Here is a 22,658-nt window from a genome sequence, read left to right as displayed (position 1 = left end):
CCCAGTGTGAAGATGGCCAGAGGCTACCCAGGCCTCCCAGCCCCAAAGCTTCCTGTCCTGGAGGAGCTGGAAACTTAGCAGAGGGAGGCGCGCGTGCTTCTGCAACCTGAAGGGGCGGAAGGCCCAGGGAGCTCACGGGGAGCTCAAGCCCAGCAGCTCCGCACCAAATTTATCCTCAATCACACTCCCCGCTCCTCACAATTAATAGCAGAATTAGAAACAATCAGGGAGCTGCCTAATTACTGTCAATTAGAGCACGCTAATCAAGCTCGCTCCCACACCCCGCCCGCCCGGCGCTCACCACTAAATGTCAAACTTCATTAGAGGCAGACACACTCCCTCCCTCCCTGACTAACTCCTTCCAGACTCAACAGAGGGGCTTCACCGATGCCAGACAGGCCACGGGTCCATGACCTAAGGGGATGTTCCCCGGCCCCCGAAGGTGGCCTTGGTCTTGGATGGGGACATGTAGCGGGTATGTGTTTGTGAGTATCTATGAGAGGCCCCTGGGAGAAAAATCAAAAGTACCCCTGAGTTGGGGGTGGGGGGTTAGGGGAAAGGGCAAACAGGGCAGAAAGGGTCTATGGCCAAAAAGTTATGGGGTGGGAGAGATGAGATTTGGGGCGAGCATAGGAATGGCATGAGAGGTAGGGCACACCCAATCAAGACAGCAGGACCTCTCCACGATGGGAGGCCAGTGATGCCCCAGACAAGGCTCTCACTGCGTACTGTGTACAGCCTGGAGCCTCTAGTCTATTCTGCTCTCCCTGTCCTCCTGCCGAGAGGCTGATGAGCCGGCTGCACAGGGGGCTGATGGGGATACAGCAGAGCCACCAGCAATGCTTGGGAACCAGGAAGGAGGAGGTACAAAGGGCAAGCCTGAAACCCTGGCTGAGGGTCCAGACCTAGGCCTGGGACCAGAGAAGCTGGTAAAGTGGATGCTGAAGAAGGGACTGAGCCCAAGGTATCTAGCCCTGCATCACAGTACCAGGAAAAAGCCCTGAAGGATTCTGATGGGCCCTCCCCATCAGTCTCCCAGGCTCCTGGGCATCTGGGCTCCCTCTCTCTGTTGCTTAAGCAGATGCCAGAAGAGGTGGGAAGCAGCTGAGCTGCCACTCACCAGGGTGCTGCATGCTGGCAGGCAGGGCAGCTGCCTCACTCCACTGGTCAGTGCTGGAAACCGAACAGGAGCGCTGGTGCAGCCCCTCGGGGCTGGGGCGTGAGCCAGCCCAGGCTGAGCTGTGAGGGCGCTCAGAATGCAGGGATGCGCTGCTGGCCGAGTGGGGGGCACCTGGGGGAGGGGAAGGATCAGACTGGGAGGAGGGGCAGGTGGGGGCTGCAAAGAGATAGCTAAACAGGTTGCAGGGCAGAACCTGAGTTAACCCCAGCAGGACAGTGACCAGAAAGGAGGGCCTGGTCTTCACTGGGGTGTGCCAAGGTCTCCTGCAGACTCCACGAGGGAAGGAGACTTCTAGCCTTCACATCCTTTCTCTATGACCATGAAGACCACACTCATCCCTATGAGTGTGAGCTGGGAAAGGTAGGGCCTTGGGTATCACAAGAGGTCTCCCGGCTGAGGTCGAGCGCCACTCCCCCCAATCCTGCCCTACCTAGGTCCCTGCATCTAACATCTCAGTCCACATATGTCATTTGCTTTGCCTCAGCTTTGCTGCCATTCTGAAGAGAAATAAGTGTATCAAATTCAAGTAATTATGTCTAATTAGTATTAGTAATTATCCTGTTGGGCTGGAGAAAATTAATCTTTCGTTTCCCATCAGGGAAGCATGGCGGAGCCAAGGGGAATGAATGGAAGGCTTGCAGAGTCCAAGGCTGGGCAGGCGCAGCCCACCGTGGGCAAGGAAGATGAACATTCGGCTCTCTCTGACCTCACTTAGGGCCCGCCAGAGGCCTTCTGCATAGTCTGGAGCAGACATGGGCTTCAGAGCCCGTGCCACTTCCAGAGACTAGGAACCTTGACTTTCTTCACCTTCTTCAGTGTCCCCAAGACAGGGTGGTGATGAGGCCAGGAAGAAAGCACCAGAGAGCCTAGGACAGGTAGGCCAAAGCCACATGGTTTTCTGTCTCCTGAGAAGCTCCGGTGTGGAGACTGCTGAGCCAGCCAAAGCAGGAGGAGGCTGGCAGTGGCAGGCCAGGGGAGATGCTAAGCAGAAGGCCTTGCAGCCAGTGGACAAGTGAATCTGGATTCTTCGATGCTTAAGGAAGCAGGGAGCTGAGGCAGCTGCAGGAGGGGAGGGAGGGAGGCCACATGATGCAGACACCCTCAAGAGTAGCCCCACAGGCAGGGAGGAGTCTGAGTGCACTGTTGCATCACTGTGTATCTGCTGTAACACCTGCAATGGCTGGACACAGTAAGTGCCGGTGACCTGCACTTGGCACCCACCAGGTTTCAGCTGCTGTCCTCAGGTCTCGGGTCTCTCCTAGCTCTCCCTAAACCTTTGAGGCTTCTTGCTTCTCCCCTTACTTCCTCCTAGACCCTCACTATGCCTCCTAGATTCCAGATAGGACTCCCCACCCTGCTCCTTGCCCCAACCAAAGGCATCAACCATCTTCCTCCCCAAGCCCCCAACCCAAAACCCTGAGGGAGGGAAGTGCTTTCCCTTTTCTTTGTTAATTCTCCCCTCATTACGCCTGCAATCCCACAATCAGTGTGCACTGTAATTGTCGAATTTGATGCTAATGATTAATGAATTAAACATGGAGCCATCAATTAGTCCTCCGAGGATAATTCTGCATAAAGCAGCGGATAATGTAATTACAGTAACAAAGATAATGAGATGTTAACATCGCCCGGTGAGCGAGAGACATGTGAGTGTGCATGAGGGTCGGTGTCAGCGTGCGGCAGCAGGGACTCATGCTTGCGAAGCATCATCCATGTGTTTCTATGTGTGGGTGCTGTAATTACAGGAGCAAGCTGCTGGGGCCCCCTCCCGCACGCCAACGGTGGCATCCTAGGTGGGCCCAGGATGGAATGGGACAGCCAGAGGCATCTTGTGCCTCCCATTTTTGGGAGATATCCCCGTTTTCCTCTCACTATACATCTTCGAGGAAAGGTCTGCTTGTTTTGGCCACCTTACTCCCTCCTGTGGTAGCAGTGTAAGACACCTAAGTTTCCACTTAGGGCTGAGGCTGGCCACACAGGCTCCCTGCACAGAACTCTGGAACACTGCAGCTCAGCACTGAGGACAATATGGGAGTTATTCTCTTTGCCACGCAGGCCGGGCTCGTGCATATTGCCTCCCAGGAGGACTGCCTTTCCCTTGGCCTGCTTTCCTGGTACACCTGCAGAGCTCAGCTCAGGTACGGTACGATCCCAGACCCCTGACATATAGTATATAGACACATTAATTACAGTGTGCTTTCACAGCGCCAGAACTGTTGTCTCCTCATGAAACTGGAGACTAATTTGCACAGTGCTGCTGTGGCCCTGGTACCTGGTTCTGAGACATCTGCTATAATGGCACAGATCAACTGATGAAGCCAGAACCCTCTTGCACCTTTCCCCACATCTCCAGCACACTTAGAATGACCAATCACATAAGGTACTTCGCCTCAAACAAGGAGTACTCTTAGAGGGTGGGGACACAGCTCAGCAATGTTAGTGTGAACAAGGCTCTGGGTTCAAATCCCACCAGTACCTACAATGAAAACGTTTTTACTTTTGGGTCTTCCTGTCCAGTCCACGGGACTCAGTATCCTTAGGCACATCCCTGTTTACTCAGTGTCTATGACACCACCCCCCCCCCTCCTAGGTAAGGCAGCAATCTCGGTAAAGTCCACATTGCTGTGAGTGGGCCTCTGTGGCAAGGCACAGGCTCAGCACTGGTAAGATACCTATGTCCTAAGCAGAAGCTTCAGGGACTAACATTGTAGGGCAACCGGGACACTGAGCCCTCAAGAAGGGCCCAGAAGCCCAGGGCAGGCTGAGGAGCAAAGACACTGACTGAGGGAAGGGAGGGAAAGAGGGTCAGGAGGATGAACAGCTCTAGGACCTGGGGGGCAGATGGCCTTCCCTGAGAACACACTGTTACACACAAAGGTAAGAGTTGAGCAGGGGACCTGAAGACGGCTTAGTAATTAGATGTCAGATTCCCAACACCCACATCAGGTAATTCACAACTGCCTGTAACTCCAGCCCTGGGAGGATCTGATGCTCTGGCCCCTACAAACACCTGTGCGCATACTCTACACTCACACACACTCATGCCCAGACACACTCTCATACATGAGAAATGCAGAAAGCTCATACACACACCACAGACGTAATAAAAGAATATAGCCACAGACAAGTTGCCCAGACACAGCTGTCAACCTACGGTTCCTGACTCTCTATTCTCCATGGTGTGCCCTCTTGAACCACTGGGTTTAGAGCCAGTGCTTTCTGTACAGAGATCTTGCACGTACCACAGACCTGAGATGGTTTCCTAATGATGTCAGGTGACTCTGCCCCTCTCCTGTGGTGAGCTGAGTTGTTGGCCTACCTTAGCTAAAAATGCATGGAGATAGTCTGAGGATCACTAGCTGTCCCCACGCCCTAGCCCCACCTGATAGCCAAGGCTACCTCAACAAACTGCACTAGATCTGCATCTTGGCCATGACTCCTGGTGGAGAGGATTCTCAAGTCGACCTTGGCTGGTGAGCACGTACGAAGCCCTGATGCCCAGGCATCAGAAGCAGCCTGTTCTGCTAGGCCCACACAGAGCCACTCCCCAAATCTCCAAAACCTCCCTCACTCTCCACCACAGCAGCAACCTCACCTGTGGCCCCACCCAGCTGTGTGTTACTCCGCTCCATTGCCAACCCGTTGGCACGGGGACTGGTGCCTGGGGCTGTAGTGGGTGTGGCTCGGGGCAGACGCTTCCCTGGCACTTTCACCGTCGTCCGTAGGAGGTCGATCTCTTTGCCGTGGATGTTTTGCATGTAATCCTAAAGGTGACAGATGACAAAAGATGCTTTAGATTGGTTCTCCTCAGCAACTTGTCTCCAGCACTGACTGCCCTTCACTGTCTAGGCATCTTCTTCTCTGCTAACTGGGGGACAAGTGCCAGGGAAGGCACTTAGTCCCAGAAAGCAGATCTCTGAAGCCAAACAAATCTCCAAGTTTGGATTATGCTCAAGTCTCCACGGTGCCCAGAGGGGTGGAGTTCAGCTAGGAAGACAAGAGGAAGAGCAAACAAAAGCTCTGGAACCAAACACTTAGGCTCAAAGCCATTAGAAGAGATGTCTTAGGTGGTAAAGAGAGGGTTTGAGGAGAGTACCCATGTGGCTGAGGAGCTCCTATCACAAGCTACCATCCACACCAGGATACTGGGAATCAATCAGCCCTTGGCACAGTCCCAGACAACAGTTTGCTGGACAGTTTCTGACCAGTCCTTGGTTCTTTTTGGTGGACTTGGGAGTGTTTCATCAGTAGAGTGTCATTTGCCCATCCCTGGGTTGTGTGTTAAGTACCATATATCTACATTCATATGTCAGTACATTTCAAATCCCAACCAGCTGAGTGAGGAGTTTCCAGGCTCATCTCAAACTCATGGCAATCCTCCTGTCTCAGCCTTCAGAGTATTCTTTGCCATATGTTGGAGATGAAGAAACTGAGGCTTAGGAATGTTAATCTACCCAAGGCCACAGTGGAGCTGGACCATGCGCAGGTTTGCAGACCCCCAAGGCTGTCCTTCCCAGGGGACATCCTCAGCCAGAAGCTTTGACTTGCCTACAAGTTACAGCCCCAAGTCTACAGAAGCCTCTGTCCTGGCAGCTCCTGGTTAAAGCTGAACCCGTCTGGGAGCCTGGCTTCCTGTTCCTCCCTCCAGATCACTTTGACTTCCACATCCTCATCAAGCTCACTGATGGTTCCAGCCTCTCCATCTCTGTAATATTTGACAGAAAGTTCTTCTTTGGTCATATAACTTTCTGAGAGAAGAATCTAGGGTTGTATTAATCAGGTTTAAAGTCAGATCTTTCATGAAAGCTCTTGAAAATCTTGCATAAGCCCTTTGCCTACACACAGAGCCCCGAAGCCTGAGCTTGTGGTCACCTTGGTTTTAAGGTGGGCTCGACACTTTTCTAGGTAGACAACGCTCCAGAAGGCTCAGGCAGGCCCACGGGGAGTCTGCTCCTTTACAAGCTATGCCCAGGGAAGAGCTTCAACCCCTGCAACAGTGCTTCCAGCTGCAACAGTGCTCTCAGCATCTTGACTTAGGACAGTACCTGCCTGCTACCTATTCCTGTGACGGGGCCCGACTCAGACAGACATGCTCTGAGATTTTGATCCATAGAATGATCTCCTGAGAAATCAGAGAATCAGCTTTCCAATCCGGGAAGACCCTGACAGTTCTGGCTGTGCATCCACTGAGCTCTAGCTGCAGCTCTGAGCCTCACCAGCACCTGACCGCACCAGACATCACATTCCAGGCCACAGTACCATAAGTAGACCTAGAGCTTGGCTGTGCAGCGGAGCTCACAGGCCTTTTGCTGCCGTCCCTGACCCTTCTCTGCCTCACCTGACCCTTCTCTGCCTCACCAGGAACTGTTGCTGGTCCTCTGGTCCTTATTTTCATGTCCAGAAGTAACTTTACCATCTTAACCTTTCTCTCTTGGCTTATCTCATCTCACAGGTTCTCATCTCTGTCCTGCTCATCTTCACCATCATTCCTTAGACCCGCATCTTGCACTGGCTGCTCTAGACAAGTGCCAACAGCTGGCTGGGCCAAAGGCCCAGCTGCAGTCGCTCTCCTGAGGGAGGGTTTGGATTGCTCCAGTTCACAAGGAGGTCACAGCAGTTATCACTCTTTAGGCCCACTCAAGCTCTGAGATGCCCAAAGCTGATATGTAGTATGAGAAAATGACCCTAGGCCAAGAACGAGAGTCACACAGAGGGACTTTGTTCAGGGCCAAGGAGCTAGAAGCCGCCTAGCAGAGAAAGAGACTGTCCAACTTCTGCATCTGATCACACCATATCCTGTGGGTCCAGCAGCATGACACCCTCAGAAGTCTGGGCCGAGTGCTGGGCCCAGGGAAACAAACCGTGAGGAGCCTGGCGGGGCAGCAGCAGAAAAGGGACCGCAGGCGGAGAGCAATAGTGTTTCCCTCTGTCAGCAGAACAGGGGAGCAGGGTGGTGGCAGCGGCTGCTCAGGAGAGCGGTCACCACGGCTGCCTTTATTACCCACCATCAAACAGCAATTTCTTCCCCAGCCTCCTCGCTAATTACCCAGCCAGCGTTCTCATCTCGTTTTATTACTGGAATTAACAACGAGTTCAGAGCGTGGAAAGCTATTAAGATGTGTGATTAAGCCACATTCAATTAGTTTCTACAAACAATTTAATTGATGTTGCAGATAGAATTAACAGAAGGTGATTGTGTGAATGGCTCCGCTGGCTGCAAAATGGGGGAAGCTGTGGCAGGCTCTCTTGGGCCAGGCGAGATTCGGCTCCAGACTTGAAGCTTGCGGCCTGCCCACCAACTTGTGCTCCACATGATGGGCCAGCCAACTCCATTAACAGGAGAGGCCCAGACACTGTGGTCCTGCCTCTCAGGTGAGATCTGTGCCCTTCAGGAGAGTCAGATAGGCCCAACCAAGTCATGAAGGAACCTCTGTAGGGACTAGAGAACCCTTTCTCCCATTTGATCTTGCCTAAAAGGCTGAGTGAGAGGCCTTTCGCTTTCTCTTACTTGCTAAGATCTGAGCAACCCAGGGACTCTTGATTCTTGCAGGTTAGACTACTAGGTCGCTGCTGCGCTAAAGCTCTTCTGAGGTTAGAGGAAGGTGTCAAATGGGACCCAGGTGAGCACCAGCAGCCGGTGAGGTCATGCAAGCCACAGCTACAGGCCAAGAGAAGGGGAAAGGAAGGGCACAGGAATGAACTGGGCCTGAGAACACAGCTCTTGGCTTCATGCTGTGTCTAATAGGAAGCTTTCAAGAGAGCTGGCAAGTCTGATGAGAAGGCTAGGCCCAATGCTCTGCTGGTGTCCTGAAATCCAACAGGAAGGACCTGCTTTTCTGGGTGCCTGAGAAGTCCAGCTATTAGGTACAATGGCCACAGAATCCCAGGGGGACCTAAAGGGCTAGAAACCAAGAGGCTAGGTGATTATTGGGCTGGCTGTCACCTGCAAGGGCATCAGGACAGGTCTGGAAGTTCCTGGCCCCCAGGTCCTGTCATAGGCCCCTGAAGCACAAAGCACAAGTATGATGAGAGGAACTCCCGGGATCTCGGACACTCAGTCAGACCTCTGGTGGCTTCCCTAACTTACTCTGTTCTGACTTTTCCAGTCAGTCTCAGAAGTAGATTTTCTTGGCAAACAGTGGCAAATCTGGGTAATGTTGATAATGGATCCACATTTTTTGTTCACTTACCAGCTAGGTAGTAGCTTTAACATTGTTACAGAACCTCCAAGCCAAGACTTTAAGCTGTGGCTGTAGAGATAACATTCTCACTATCTTCCCTCTTTTCCGGTTTTCCCCAAACCAGAGCATAGCCTGATACAACTGACCCCACCCTCCAGATCTCCATCCCAGCAAAAGGGATGGACCCCACACTTGGCCATAGGTGCACAGATAGAAAGCCACTACTGAGGATGTAGGCAGGAGGCTGAAACCACCCACACAAGAGGGAGGCAGCTAGTTTTCAGGTTCCTTGGTCCAGATGCAAACATGCAGAGAACATATGTAGCCTGTCTGGGACAGAGGGGAGACATGACTCAGGAGAGCTGGCAGGTGCTTCTGCGCCTCAGCTCACAGCCCAGTTTCTCCTGAAACCAGGGAAGACACCTCAAATCCCTTTTGCAGGAGACAACCCTGAATCTACTCGCACATATTCCCCCAGCCCTCCCTAGGATGGGGAGGGAGGCCTTACATCTGCAGAGGACACTCTTGGTCTAAGACACTTTCGATCTCTGTAGGCAGGGCCACTTGCCTCCTACTGTCTTTTGAGGACATGGAAGAAGGCTGAGGGCTGTGTGAGAAGGAGGGTGGGTCAAGCTGAGAAGAGAGTCTGCTGGAGTTTGGGTCCTTCTGTCTCAGGGCTCACTACTACCTGGCACTCTGGCCCAGGGACTAAGAGTCAACCAGTGTTACCCAAGGTAAGGAGAATGACCAAGACCTCGAGGAGTCAGAAAAGGGGAAGACCAACAAGAAGCCCAGGTCGCAATCTGGCCTGAGTGGAGGCCGCCTGAGGCCTGCTCTGCCCGGCCTATGGCCATGTCAGGTCTTTTGGAGGGTTGTGTGGGTAGGCCTGGTAGGACCAGGTAACGGCCAGGAAATGAAACCCTTGGCACCTGTCAGGCAGGGCCTCCCTGACACTGTGTGCAGATTTAAAGATGGGCTAGGGACCCTCTGAGGCTAGCCCAGAGGCTCTGGGCGGGGGCGGGGGTGGGGGTGGGGGTGGGGGGTGGGGCTGGCCCACGTGCTGTGCTCCAGGGGCTTCACAGGAGAACTCATTAGCCCCACAGTGGGGTGGTGACAGAGATGGATTCTGGTGACAGCTGTGTGCTGGAGCCACGCAGTGAGGGAAGGAGAAGGAAGGAGGGTAGGGAGAGCTGCCACAGGGGCCACATTACAATTCCTGGAATACCCATGTCACCACTGCTGGGGCACAAGCCATGTGTTCTTCAGACCAGAACCTTCTACTCCTCCTTAGGCCAAACTCAACATCCTGGCTCCCTATCATTGCTGGCCCAGGAGACTAACGCTCCTCATCACCATGGCCAGCTCCAGGCCCTGGATCAGCAACATGCATGCCCTTGGCTACAGAAGTTCAATAGCTACATGAGAAATAGAGCCTGGCTGGCAAGGGCAGGGCAGGCTAGCCATGACAGCGCAGCAGCACCAGCTAAGCATAGCTGGTGGGGAGCTTGCTCTGCTGGAAAGGCAAACCCCAGTTCATATGCCCTTTCCAAACTATTAAAGTATGGTGCATTTTCAAAAGAAACCCCTAGAGATCACCAGGAGTCCTCTGTCACAGTCCCTTATCCCCACCCTTCTGGACTCACGTGCAGGCTAGGGTGGTAAGTAAGCAACCCGTTGTCACACAGCGTCACATACTTCTTCTTCCACTCCTTGTTCAAGGATTTGCCGCTTCTTTTCAGCAGGATCCCCTAGGGAGAAAGGCACAATTACAGACCAGGAGTCAGCCTGGGGGTCGCTGTGTCCCAGGGGCAGGATTCCAACCAGAGGCCAGCCAAAAGGCCTTTCTGTGCTGATGCCTGGGACTTGAGCAGAGCCCAGAAGCCATCCCAGCACAGGAAAGTCATGATGTGACCAGGTCTCCTCACCCTGCTTCCTGCTGAAAGCTCTGCATCTGGGCAGAGGGGTTAAGGGCCTGCAGCGCATTAAGTAGAGCAGGAGGCCACATCTTCCCACTGGCCACTCAGCAGGAAGCAGTTTGAGCCACTGTTAAGCTAGAAGGCTCTACAAGAGAGAAGGACAACTGGTAGAGGATTCTGGTTTTCTCCCACCAAGGGAGCTCGAGGCAGAAAAATCCCATCCCAACAATGCTCCAGACCTTATGCTAGGCACCAAGAAGTCCAAGTCTCCCATTCAGCCACCAAACTGCCCATGCAAGCCAATGAGATGTCTCTTGTCCCCCAGTGCCCCTGTTTGGCCTATCAGCTCTCTACCGCCGAGCTATATCCCCAGTTTCCTCTTTATAACAGCCTCTGCCAAACTGCCTAAACTCCCGATAGTCCAGGTGAGCCTAGAACCGATCATCCTCCTGCATCAGCCTCCTGAGTAGCTGAGATTGCAAGCCTACACCACAAGACCTAGCATGATGTGTTCTTCGAGTGTAGGTCCAACAGGCAAGGACAAGAGCGGGGCCTATGAGCACAACATTATCTGTGTGGGCTCTGTTAATAACTCAGCACCCAGCACAGTCAGCACCTGGGCCAGAACAGATGCCCACAAGTGTCTGCTGGAAGAACTGGAAAAAGTGCCAAGACTGTGCTGCGTGGCTGCCAAGAGATGAAGGCAGGACGGAGAACCTGATTGGCAATACCTCCCTCAGCCTGCCTTCCTTCCTTCCCGCTGGGAGAAACCAACTCCTCTATAGTCCCTTAGAGATGTCTTCTGAATTACTCCAAGATCACGGCACAGGCGAACAGGCGGGAACCTGAGTACTACACACGGAACTCTGGTGGCTGGTCCCTCAAAGCCTCCAACTCAGTATAGGCAGGAAGAGGCCTGTGGTCCTAGTTACAAACTGGGAATTGGTGGGAGGAGTTCTGACAGACAATGCTGCGACAGGAGAAAGGTATAGTCTGGGCTGTCCATGGGTGGTAAAGGATGATAATGCCCATATGTGGAGGCAAAAGCAGGCCCTGCCCTCAGCCAGTCAGTAAAAATGGCCATGGAGGAATGCCAATGAGCAGCCGAGTATCAGATTCAGCCATACACTTCCCTTGGGTCCTTCTAGACCTAGTGGATGACATGAATACATGTGATTAAGGGGTGGGAAAGGTGACACATGCCTGGAGCCCGAGGGCTTGAGAGACTGAGGCCGAAGGCAAGTTAAAGGCCAGCGGGGTGGGTGGGCCAGCCAGCCAGCCAGCCAGCCAGCCAAGATTACATAAAAGACAATTAAGGATTTACAAGTGATCTCACCCCTGGCCACTAGGGGGCGAACCGGCGCTGAGGAAGAGTGCTCAACCAGGGAAGCCTGAACAGCTTCAGTTTCCAGCTCCCACTTTTTGATATGTCCATATCCTTGATAAGTCCCCTCCTCCCTCCTCTTCTCCCACCCCTGAGAAACAGATGTCATTTCAGTAGATGCAGTAACACGTGGAGCATCCAGGACATCTCCTGCTTCCTGATGATGAGACCTTGCCTTCAAACAGAGGTTTTGAAGACAGCCTGGGATTTTTCTTTTACAAAAAAGCCAACAGTGCCCCAGTTAAATAGTCTGTGAAGGGCCCTGAGAAGATTGCCTGGTGCCCTGTCTGTGGCCATAGTGTTCCTGGCACAGGCAAGCTGTAGAAGCAGAAGGGAGCCAAGCTGCTCCTTCTCCCTGACTCTTAGCAATGGCATCCAAGGGCAAGTCACCTCTAAGGACAGACCACCATCAAGAAGAGGAGGGAAGAAGCCAAGTGAAACGGTAGGCTGCAGAATCTCCTTGGAAACCCAGCGGGCTTCACAACTTTCTTGATGTTGGTCATCAAGAGGTCTTCCTCTCACTCCACCAGCTCCAGAACCCTCACACCTGAACCCTCTTGTCACCAATGCTAGGCACTGCTTCTAAGCCCCGGCCCGGCTCCCCTTCATGCCACCAGCTGGCTAGGTACATCGAAAAAGCTTCAGTCTGTCTGGACCAGAGCTGCCTGAAGACCACCGGATCTACCCAGGTACTCCTCCAACTAGTTAGAGGGTCAGAAGTCAGTCTGCTGCAGAGGTAGCTCAGGAGCGAAGCCCTTTCTGCCCGACAAAACACCCAGCTTTCCTTGGCTTAATGAGGTTCGTTAGCAAGGGGTGTAGGCGGGGCGCCCAGAGCTCACCAGCAGACTAGAGGGCGGCAGAGCGACCCTGGCCGCCAGCCCTCTGCCCAGCCTTGCTGCACCCACCCTCCAACCAGGGTTCCATGAAGGAGAGAAGCTGCGGGGTTCCCGCTCCCTCCCTGGCCGGCCGGCTGCGCACCGTGGAGCAGGAAGCAATCTGGGGCGGAATGGGAGCGGTGCGGAGGCGACAGCCCCCAGAGGACCCGTTCCCGCCGCCGCCTCCCTCCCAGCTCCGCCAGCCGACTTAATTGCGGAGTCCGGATTGATTGGGAATGCAAATGGCAACTGAAAAGCAATCTCCACTCCCAGCAGGAGCTAGGGGGAGGGGAAGGTACGGAAAAGGGGAGCACAGGACAAGGGGGCGGGAAAGGGGAGGAGCCACGAATGTGGCACAGTGATACCTAATGGGCGGCTGAGGTCAGTCAAAGTCTTCTGCTCCTCAACCTTCATGGGCAGAGCCTCCCTAATGGGCAGCACCCACCCCCACTCCGCCCCCAGGTGGACGAATGTAATCTCCAGCACAAATGGCACTGATTTGACAGCTCCCAGAGCCTTAACCTAGGAAGGGCCTTCCTGAGTCGCTCAGGGCATCTAACACCCAAGCAACCACCAGACTTCCAGGCACCAGTTGACAGGGCACTCTTTCCCCTTCATCCTTACACGTGGAGGACTCAGAGAACAACTGATCCAGTCCCCACCCCCATCCCCGCTATTGCAACCCCCAGACAGGAAAGCCAGTGGGAGCTGAGGCAAGCAAGTACTCGCAATCACTCAACAAACGTCTGGGTGGGTATAACCACAGTACCAACACTCTGAAGGCACTGCCATCCTCACCGCCACCTCCACTCAGGCTAAGTCCACAGTGCACCAGCAACTGAAGGCCCTGGCCTTCAATCACACTGACACACAGAGGGACAGGAAGTCTCAGAGGACTTCCACTGCAGCCATTCTGTGCTCTCAGCCTGTTCAGGTGACTTCCCTCCCAGAGACTGTCCCAGTTGGAATGGTCCCTGGCAGACATAAATTCAATCAACAGAGGGATGAAGAAGACAAGGAGACAGGAGAAAGAAGTGGGCGTGCACGTGGCTCCCTGGCCTACACTCTAAGCCCTCATTAGCTTATGAGATCTTCTGGAAGAGTAGCCAGTGCTCTTAACTGGGCCACCTCTCTACCTTCCTGCCACAATTGTTTCTTCTCTGTTTTGACCAGGTGTGCTTCACTCTATCTGCTGCAAATGGAAGCTGCTTTGATCAGGGTGAGATGTACTTACCAAGAAAGCATGTGTGCGCTAGTGTGTATGTGTGTGTACGTGTGTGTGCATGTGCGTGCAGTATGTGTGTGTATGTGTGTGCGTGTGTTCATGTGTGTATATGTGTGTGCACATGTGCATGTGCAACAGTAATTGGGAATCAGTGGATAAGAGGAAAGAAAAAGAACAGAGATGCTTGCAGTGGTGGTCTGCATCAGTAAACCCCAGACATGAGTACCCCTCCATGCTGCCTTTTACTCAGGCTCTCTTTGGCTTGGTTTGTGTTTCTGAGACAGTCTTGCTATGCTGTGGAGCCTGACCCAGGATTCCTTAAACAACCCAAGGTAGCTCAAATTATACATACTCCTGCTCTGCCTCCAAAGTCCTGGGCCACCATACCCAGCCCCTACGTTACCACCCCCACCCCCACCCCCAAGTCTTTTCCTTAGCTCAGAGTCCAGGAGGCTCCCTCTCCAGGTTGCACCAGCGAACCATCAGGTCCGGAAGCCAACTGAAGGCCGCAGGTGGCTCTCTGCTGCTCTCCAGTGGTAAGGAAGAGGGAAGGCAGCTGTCTGGGGACCAGGTTCTTGGGCCTCACGCTTCAGACTAGGAGGATCACCAGTCCCTTGGTAAACGGTAGGCCTAGGATCCTGGCCCCGGGAAGAAGGCTCCTGTCCTGGGCTAACCTGCTTGATGGGGATGGCCCGGCCGCTCCCGATGCTGTCCACTCTGCACTCCGCAGCTTTCTTCTCCCTGTCCAGGTCAGCACCTTTTCGAGACTGAAAGAGAAAAGAACAAACACGTTAGAGGTCTGGGGCCTTTCTGGCGAGTCCTGCCCGCCTGTCGTTCTCCACCCTCCCGATTTCCTCCCTCTCCTGGGCAGTCCTAACTCTGGGTTTGGCCTGGACGGCGGGTCGGGAAGGAACCGAGACACGAGTATTCCAATGGGTTTATTCTTACACACGGCACCATACAGAGCAGCACAGGTCACTGAGCCAGGCCCGCCCCTCACAAAGAGCAAGGACACGAAATACGGAGGGCGGAGGGCGCAATGAGTGTGCAGCCCAGGGCCTGGAGTTTGTTAAGTGAAGGGAGGGACGAGGAGAGGTGGCCCAGTGGGGCTGAGGGCTGGCCAGGAGCACAGGGCACGACAACCAGGGAGAGCAAAGTCCGGAAGTGAGCGGGCAGGTGCTCGTTTGCGGCACAGACACCACATGGCACCGAGCATATCGGTGTGGCCCGAGGGGCACAGTGGATGGAGAGAGAGAGGAGAGAGGCCAGAAGAGGGCCTGCACCCTGCCAAGCTCCTGGGGCAGAGTCCACCCAAATGCGGATCCTAGGAAACAGGGGGGAGGGGCCAAAAAGAGGGGGCAAGGCAAGCGCGGTGGCGGCGGCTTCCGGAGCAGGAGCAGGAACGGCAGAAGTCCATGCAGGAAGGAGCAGAGGAGGGGAGGGGCAGGAAAGCTCCCCCCAGGAGCAGCTGGGCCAGCGGGCTTGAGTGCCCCCGCCCCTCTGGGCCTCTTCGCTTTGGCCGGCCGGCGTGGGCCGAGCTCCCTTCTTCTCCATTCAGCGAGCCTGGCGCAGCATCCAGCCGGGCCTGGTCCCCCGGCAGCCCCCAGCGCGGGCTCCGGCGTTCCTAGCCTTCCCTGGGGGTAGGGTTAGTTACAAAGGTTCCTGTGGGTCTCTGGAGCGGGGAGCTCGGCGGCCGCTTCTCATCTGAGAGCAGTCCCAGGGCCCGGCCCGCCTCCGGCCCGCACAGGGGGAATGTCCAGAGGTGCTGTGTATCACCACCTGGTCTTCTAATTTGGAAGGAGTTGGAAAGGCCTTTTTGTTGATGAAAAGTTGGAAACAGTGGCACATATCTGCAAATATCGAAAGAATAAAGATTTTGGCAAGTTATACTTAAGCCCCGCAAAAGTCGGTCAGCACTGGTGAGGGCAGAGACCCAGGCGCCTGGGGAGAGGCGGTAGCGGGATGAAGAGGAGGAGGATGCGAGGAGGAGGAGGAGGAGGAGGAGGAGGAGGAGGAGGAGCAGGAGGAGGAGGAAGAGGAGGAGGATAGGAGGGGAGGAGGAGCAGGAGGAGGAGCAGGAGGAGGAGGAGGAGGAGGAGGAGGAGGAGAAGGAGGCAGCCGCCAACTGCTGGGCATTTGTGGCCCAGCAGTCCATGTGAGCAGGGAATGTTCACCACTCTGCTGCCCAGGCCCCATCCCTCCTGTATTCCCAGGCAGTCTGGAGCACAGGTCGGGACAAAGGACTGCAACTACAATGTGGGAGAAAGCCCAGCAGGGGGCGCAGAAAGAACTGGGCCAAATGGCTAAGGATTACATTAGTGCTCAGCAGCTCCACAGACAGCACCTACCTCCATACCCCTCCAGGGCTAAAGCCCAAGGCTAAAGCCCTCTGCCCCTTTGGCCCCAGGAGGAGGGAGGAAGGGACTGCTGTCACTGGGTCTCAGAATGAGTGTAATGTGGCCTACCCCAGCCAGGCTGGTAAGCCAAGGGGCTGCCAACTACCAGAAAGCCCAGAAGCCCAGAGTAGTCTCCGTGAAGGATGGGAACTGGAACCAGGGCAAGAGTGGCAACACGAGCACATGGAGTCATGAGGGGAGACTGGGGACATTACAACCATGCCCAGCAAGGAGTCACCAGTCACAGAACAGGCAGTACACAGCAGGACCCCTGGAGCAGGTGTGTCTCCTCTAGGAGGGATGAAGGAAGGGTGACCCCAACAGCAATGATGGGGTGAATTCCCAAGATACACCCATAGAGCTGACCATGCCTTGAGGCTGTCTCAGGGACAATGGCGCAAGTGAGGTCACCATGGAAACGATGAAAAGAAAAAATAAGGTCGCTGCTGTGAAGATGGAGAAAATGGAAGGGCCTGGAGGGAAGGCCGTGCTCCAAGCAGCAAGGGGTGTGGCGGGTCAAGGCAGCACAGCTGAAGCAGGCAGGCAGCAGAGTGCACATGGAGGGAGCTCGAAGGCACTGCGGCAAGGGGGCCAAGCAGGGAGACAGGGATGCCCTGACGCTGAACCAGCCAGTGGAGGAAGATGGAAGGATGCTAAGAATGGAATCAAGGCAGCGGTGAGTGAGGCAGGATGGGAATGTTGGGGAAGAGGAAGGCTGTGGAGGGTATCAATGTGGTCACTGTGACAGAGGCACCAAGGGCTTTACAGCAACAGTAACAGCAGCAGGTGTGCACATGAGCAGGCAGCCACCAAGGCTCTGCATATCTCCATGGATGGAACAGAACAGAGAGGAGAAGCTGTGGGTCTAGGAGGACTGGACCTGTGCAAGCACAGTGCACCCCAGCAGCAGCAGCCATCAGCAGAAAGAGGCCAGTGAGCGCGCACATCAGGGGCCAGCAGACAAAGGGATGCAGGGCAGAGGTATGTCGAGCAGGGCAGATGTGAGGATGGAGGATAGAGGCCCAGGGGCACTGGCTCTGTCTGGGCAGGGTCCAGAAAGTCTAGCCTGGCCAGAGGGATACAGGCCCAGGCCAAGAGCCAAGCACTGGCTCTCAGAAAGAGGTGTGGAGTGATGCAGAGGGACGGGCTGCTCACCCACCTTTTTTCTGCCCACAGCTCCTGGAACAGTTCAGCCAGAGCCCCACAGAAGGGCCACAGCAGGAGCAGGGAGGGGCATGGTGTGCAAAACTGGAATGGGGAGCAGCAAGCTCAGGGGCCAAATAGCTGAGGGGGTTGGCCCTGAGCAGGGAGGTTCAATGGACCCCGGGTAGGGGCATGAGGTTGGTGGGGAAGGACAAGGAGCTCACAAGGAGACAGGACAAACCTGAGCGGGAGGCACGAGGCAGCGTGGTGAAGCCCAGGAAAAGATGGCTAAGCCTTTGTTAAACCAATCACAGCGGTAGGTGGGAAGCATGAATGTTCCCCTCGGCAGTGGGGTAACGGAAAAAGAGCCGGAAGGCGGACTGGGAGGCCTGGCTGGGACTCTAGCTCGGCCAGCTAACCCTCTGTGTCGCCTTGGGCAAACAGCCTTCCGGCCTCCGGTTCATTAGCTGTTGAATCAAAGGGGGTCAGGGAAGTTAGGCCACCGAGTCCAAAGATCCCTTCAAGCTGATACAGAATCTCTAGGGCTTGGGAGGGAGGGAGGCTACAGGGGCGAGCATATGCACAGGGGGAGGCCTGAGGGAAGCCCCTCCTGGGCTCAGAGGTACAGCCTGGAAGATGCTGTGGGTCCAAGGAGGAACCTCTAGGAGCCCTGTGTGTCTAAGTGTGAGAGAGATTGCATCCTCTTGACCTGGTGCTGCCTGCCCTCCTGCTCGGGAGCTCGGCGCAGCCCTGCCTGTGCAGTGATGGCAGCTGGGCAGGGGGGAGGATGGGGCACGTACCGTGAAGATGTTAGAACGCCGCTTGGACTGCTTGCGGATGGGCGTGGGGGTGGAGGAGGCAGCGATGGTCTCGATGCGCAGCTCCCGCTGGCTGATGCTAGGGGTGGAGGGGACTGAGGACGAGTAGTCGCTGAAGGCGCTGCTGCCTCCGTTGGTGGCCTAAGAATAGAGAGGGCTGCTGAGAGTGACCCTGGGCAGGGGGTGGGGGAGGAGGGGTGCACAGCACGAGAGGCAGCAGAAGGGCCATAAAGGTGCTATCATGGGGAGCTGGCATGTCCTGGAGGCCAAGATAATCCAATGGTCACCATAAGGAACTTTGTACCTCTGTTCCAGGGCTCTAGAAGGGATTGGATGGGGATGTGTCTGTGCCAACCTGAGAGCTAAGCACATGCTGACATCACACAGCAGGGACACAGTCTGAGAGTGAACAAGTAATGGCGTCATGATCTGCATGTGGCCTGGGACAAGGAAGCAGGTCACCCTTCCTGAATTCCCAAAATCAGGGCAGGAGGTTGGGGGATGGGTTCTGTGAGTTGGGGCTGGGCTCTGGATGCTAGCCAATCTGAGGTTTGCTTTGACAAAGTGCATGACATAGAAAGCATCAGGAACAGCCTGAGGTACAGTGCAGAACAGAGCAAAGGCTTCTGGGTACAATAAGCTGCAAATGGGCAATGGAAAAGGAGGAGAAAGAGAAAACCACAAACCACTATAGGATGGAGACAGAATATACACAAGGGTCTTCTAAAGACCAGATAGATAGTGTGTGAAAAATCAGGCCTCACTAGAGCGCCAGGCCCCATCTCCCACACAAACTGGCCCAGGGACCGCAATGCCCCCTGCCTACCCCCTCCTCCTCCCTCATTTCATTAAGGGCTGGTGTAAGAGTCCTTGTGCCTTCTCATAAGTCCTAATGAGGGTCCTGACACTGAAGCCACACTGTCCTTGGGAAGCGCAATGACTGACTGCCCACCGTGGATGACTCTGTGCTTGCAGCAAGGGGCAGTGAAGTAGAACGGGAAGGGTGTGTAACTATGGAACCAAAAGTTGGTCTACATGTCAGGGCTAAAAAACAAACCCTGTGATAGGCCCAGATCTAGACAAATGTCCAAATGGTATGGTGGGTCCAAATTCAATGCAGGAGCGGCTCAGAATCTACACATCCCGAGTAGAGCTGAAGGCCCAACACCCTCATGAGGATATGCTGCCCTTCTAATACAAAAAGACTGCCACAGTGCAGAGCCAGCTTAGGTGCGTGCTGGCCTTGGGGCTGTCAACTATCTCCTCCTCTCCAGGAAGAAGGCCCTGTATGTGCAACCAGCTGGAAGGGTTTGCCATTAGAGAAGGGGTCAGGCCTGCTCACCAAGGGCAGTGGTGAGCACATGGTAAAGAACTTTCTTCTCTCTCCATGCCTGCTAGGTAAGGCTTCCCTACACAGTACTTCAGAGTTCACAAGAGCACGTGCTCGTGATGAGGGAAGACAGTGGAGTGAAGTGTACAGAGACCAAGACAAGGAGCACCGCCACATCCACCACATGGCAAAGGCCAGACCGAAGCCACCCATGCAAGCGACAGAACGGGAGCCCCGCAGGCTGGGAGTTCAGAGAGGTGAGCAGTGCCTAGGACGCAGGAAACTTCCAGGATGCAGGGACGCAGCGCACCTGATTGATGTGCACGGCTGGGATGGAGGCAGCAGACACGGCCGAGTGGCTGGGTGAGTTGGGCAGGGACTTGCAGGGCCCGATCGCCAGCTGCTGCTTCTTCCTCAAAGCTACCACCTTCTGGGCCACTGCAGGGAACAGCAAAATCAATTCTACTTGCTGGAGAGAGGGGTTCAAAATCCAGGTTGGCAGCTCCCCTAATATACTTAGCACTAATTGCTTGCCACAGGCCACCCTATACCCAGCTCTGGAGTACTGGCTTACCGTCCTGGAAGACTCGTTCCACATTGAGCCCATAGGTTGCGCATGTTTCGTAGTAGGTACAGCGCTTCAGGTCTGTGGACAGTTTGCGGGCCCTGCTGTCGTCAATGACCCGGGGATTGGCGGCACTGATGGCATCTGTTGGGAGATGGGAGGATCACTCAGCTGGCTGAGAAGCAATAGAGGGTTATGTATGCACTGGTGGGCCAGCAGAGGCCCAAGTGGGATGTGCAGCATGGAGACCTCGGGTGCCTGGGTCGTATTTCATTCTGTTATTGTCTCTTTGAATGAAAACAAGCCAATGACTGATGAGTCCTTGCACAAACCCTGAAAACACATGTGGACACAACCCAGTTTTGGGGCACATGCCTAAAATCCCAGATTTAGGAGGCTAAGACAAGGTCAGCCTGGGTTACAGAGCGAGACCATGTTTCAATAATAACAACAACAATGATGATGATGATGAAAACTGTGGACACAATAACTGTATAGAGATCGGGAGTCATCCTGAGAAAAGCAGACTGAAGACCCTGTGTTTAGGGCCCATGGTAGTTAAGAGCAAGCCTTTCACTGCTGGGCAGGAAGTGGGAGCTGGAGTCTTGTGGCCTGCTTCTGGAGACTTTACTAGTCCACCACCGTACCCTGCCATACAGCATGCCCTGCCTCACCCTGTGTGCCCACCAGCACCATGGGCACCTCGCTGGCATTTCGAAAGCTGCAGAGGCGTAGGAAGTAGTTGTACACCGTCTGGAAGCTGATTTCATCCTCCAGGCTGAACACAAACACCACTGCATCCACCCAGGCAGCAAACTGGGGAGATAAACAGAGTCAGCACCCATCGCCCCTGATGAACTCGGACACTAGGCAGGCAAGTCAGCAGGCGCATCACCTGGAGTTCAGGGGGGCCTCCTTCATCCCGGATCAGCAGCAGGTAACTCTGGCCGTCCACCACAATCTCCTTTTTAAATCGACCCCCTAGGACAGAGTAGAGGTCAGGACCAAATGCAGAGAAACGGCACATGGGGATGTGTGTGAGCAGAAGCCCGGGTGCCCAGGGAAGAAGGGAAGAGAACGGGCCAGGAGAGGAGCCAGAGCCCCACACAGAGATAATGGTGGAGGAAGAGGCAACCTATGGCCAGCCTAGCCTGTGGTGCTCACCTTCAGGGGACTCTTCCTGGACATAGGTCCCTGTCAGATATCGATGAACCAAGGCTGATTTCCCACTAGACAGGTTGCCCACTATGCCCTGCAGGAGAGGAATGGGTAAAATAGTGGTCAGAAGGCATGAGGAAAAGGTGAGACTGGATAAGCTTAAGAGGAAGGAGAACGTACAAGCTGAAACGGTATAGAGGGGCCCAGAAAAAGCCAGGGAGAGGAAGCAAGGCCACCGAGGAAAGGGTGGAACCAGCCAGGGCCCACCCAGACACAGGACCCACTCACCACTTTAAGCTCCGGCACAGAGCGGCTCAGGGTCCACTCCTGGCTGTTCACAAATGAGTCTGTGAAGACAGAGCCATGCCGTCAGGGGTGTGCACACACCTACCACCTACAATACTCTCGGTCAAGACCAGAGACCACTGTCCTCCGTGGGACCTTGACCCTCACCCCTAGCTCCCTAGGGAACAGAGCAAAGACAGTCCTCAGGGCAGGTCTGTGCTGATGCTCATCCTGCCTGTACTGTACAGGTTTGTTGCCCCTCCTCGTCTTCCTCTTTATGGTCCACATGAGCTCACCTGGCTTGTTGCCTGATGCCTCTCACCTAGATGAGAGGCCTCTCCAGCAAGTCTCAGACCAGACCCAAAATGGGCAGGGCCCTGGCAAGGGGACCAGTCTCCTTCCTGCGAGTAGGAACAGCTCACCCTTGGCAGGGTGGGGCCACCTACCACATTCCTGAGCCAGGATGAAGAGGGAGGAGCCTCACCTGGCCCTGTTCTGTAGAGGCAGGTCCAATGAGGCACATCTATCAGGCCCTGCCAGGCCTTCTCCCCAGCCCCTCTGCAGGAGACCAGCCTCCAGGCTCCCTTTCATGAGCTCATACTCAGCACCATTGGCCCTCGACTCAGACAAGGTCCTCGGGCAGGAAGCCTCTTGCTTGCTGCTCAGTGCCCCTGACTTGACAGCCAGCACTCATCTCTTATTCCCCAGCACATTCTAGACAGCCTGGCCTGGGCAGGACTTTGTCTGGGCAGTACTTGCTGTCCTGCCCAGCTCCCACTCACTAGCCCGGCCCACAGATGTCTCACAGCATTATCTCATTCAAGGCCACAATCAGTCCCTGACCTCAGCTGTAGAGGCAGCTAAGGAGAGAGGTCAGCCCCCAGCTAAGAAACTCTGTAGTTTAGCTCGCTCCTTTCCTGAGCAGCCATACTGTATAGAAAGATGTATAGAAAGAGCCACCGTATAGAAAGAGGTTGGCACTGGAACGCAGGTCCTTAAAGTCTCTTAGGATGACACGCCAGGATGCCTAGAATCCTCTGCCACTGCCATCTCCTCTGGACACTTCCAACGACCCTAAGCATACCATCTAACCAGTAAGGGGACTTGGGCCAGACCTAGCTATTCTAGGCAATGCTCACCCACCGGTCTCTATCAGGTAGGTTTCCGACACAAAGTGTTTTCTGCCAGACTTCAACCAGAGG

At 54.8% G+C, this 22,658-nt stretch overlaps 1 protein-coding gene across 7 annotated transcripts in view; it reads right to left on the bottom strand.

Moving 5' to 3' along the window:
- Agap3 (ArfGAP with GTPase domain, ankyrin repeat and PH domain 3) overlaps positions 1–22,658 on the bottom strand; it is a 50,220-nt gene that overhangs the window by 4,022 nt on the left and 23,540 nt on the right. For 2 of the 7 annotated variants that reach the window (XM_021161731.3, XM_085836521.1), the window contains exons 2-12: positions 21,460–21,518; positions 21,178–21,265; positions 20,909–20,994; positions 20,688–20,829; positions 20,023–20,157; positions 19,759–19,886; positions 18,101–18,259; positions 14,436–14,528; positions 10,005–10,109; positions 4,776–4,944; positions 1,121–1,291 (exon numbers count right to left, since the gene is read on the bottom strand). In XM_021161731.3, the coding sequence (XP_021017390.1) occupies positions 1,121–1,291; positions 4,776–4,944; positions 10,005–10,109; positions 14,436–14,528; positions 18,101–18,259; positions 19,759–19,886; positions 20,023–20,157; positions 20,688–20,829; positions 20,909–20,994; positions 21,178–21,265; positions 21,460–21,518 (1,335 nt within the window). Of the gene's footprint in view, positions 1–1,120; positions 1,292–4,775; positions 4,945–10,004; positions 10,110–14,435; positions 14,529–14,716; positions 15,612–17,541; positions 17,768–18,100; positions 18,260–19,758; positions 19,887–20,022; positions 20,158–20,687; positions 20,830–20,908; positions 20,995–21,177; positions 21,266–21,459; positions 21,519–22,658 lie in introns of those variants that run through there. The other 5 variants (XM_021161736.3, XM_021161734.3, XM_021161733.3 and 2 more) reach the window with 4 other exon arrangements.

This window comes from Mus caroli, unplaced genomic scaffold (assembly GCF_978045245.1).
Source record: "Mus caroli unplaced genomic scaffold, Mus_caroli_1 scaffold_4, whole genome shotgun sequence".
Taxonomy (NCBI): domain Eukaryota; kingdom Metazoa; phylum Chordata; class Mammalia; order Rodentia; family Muridae; genus Mus; species Mus caroli.
The sequence above is the reverse complement of the archived record's forward strand: the minus strand, read 5'-3'. Positions and strand labels throughout refer to the sequence as shown.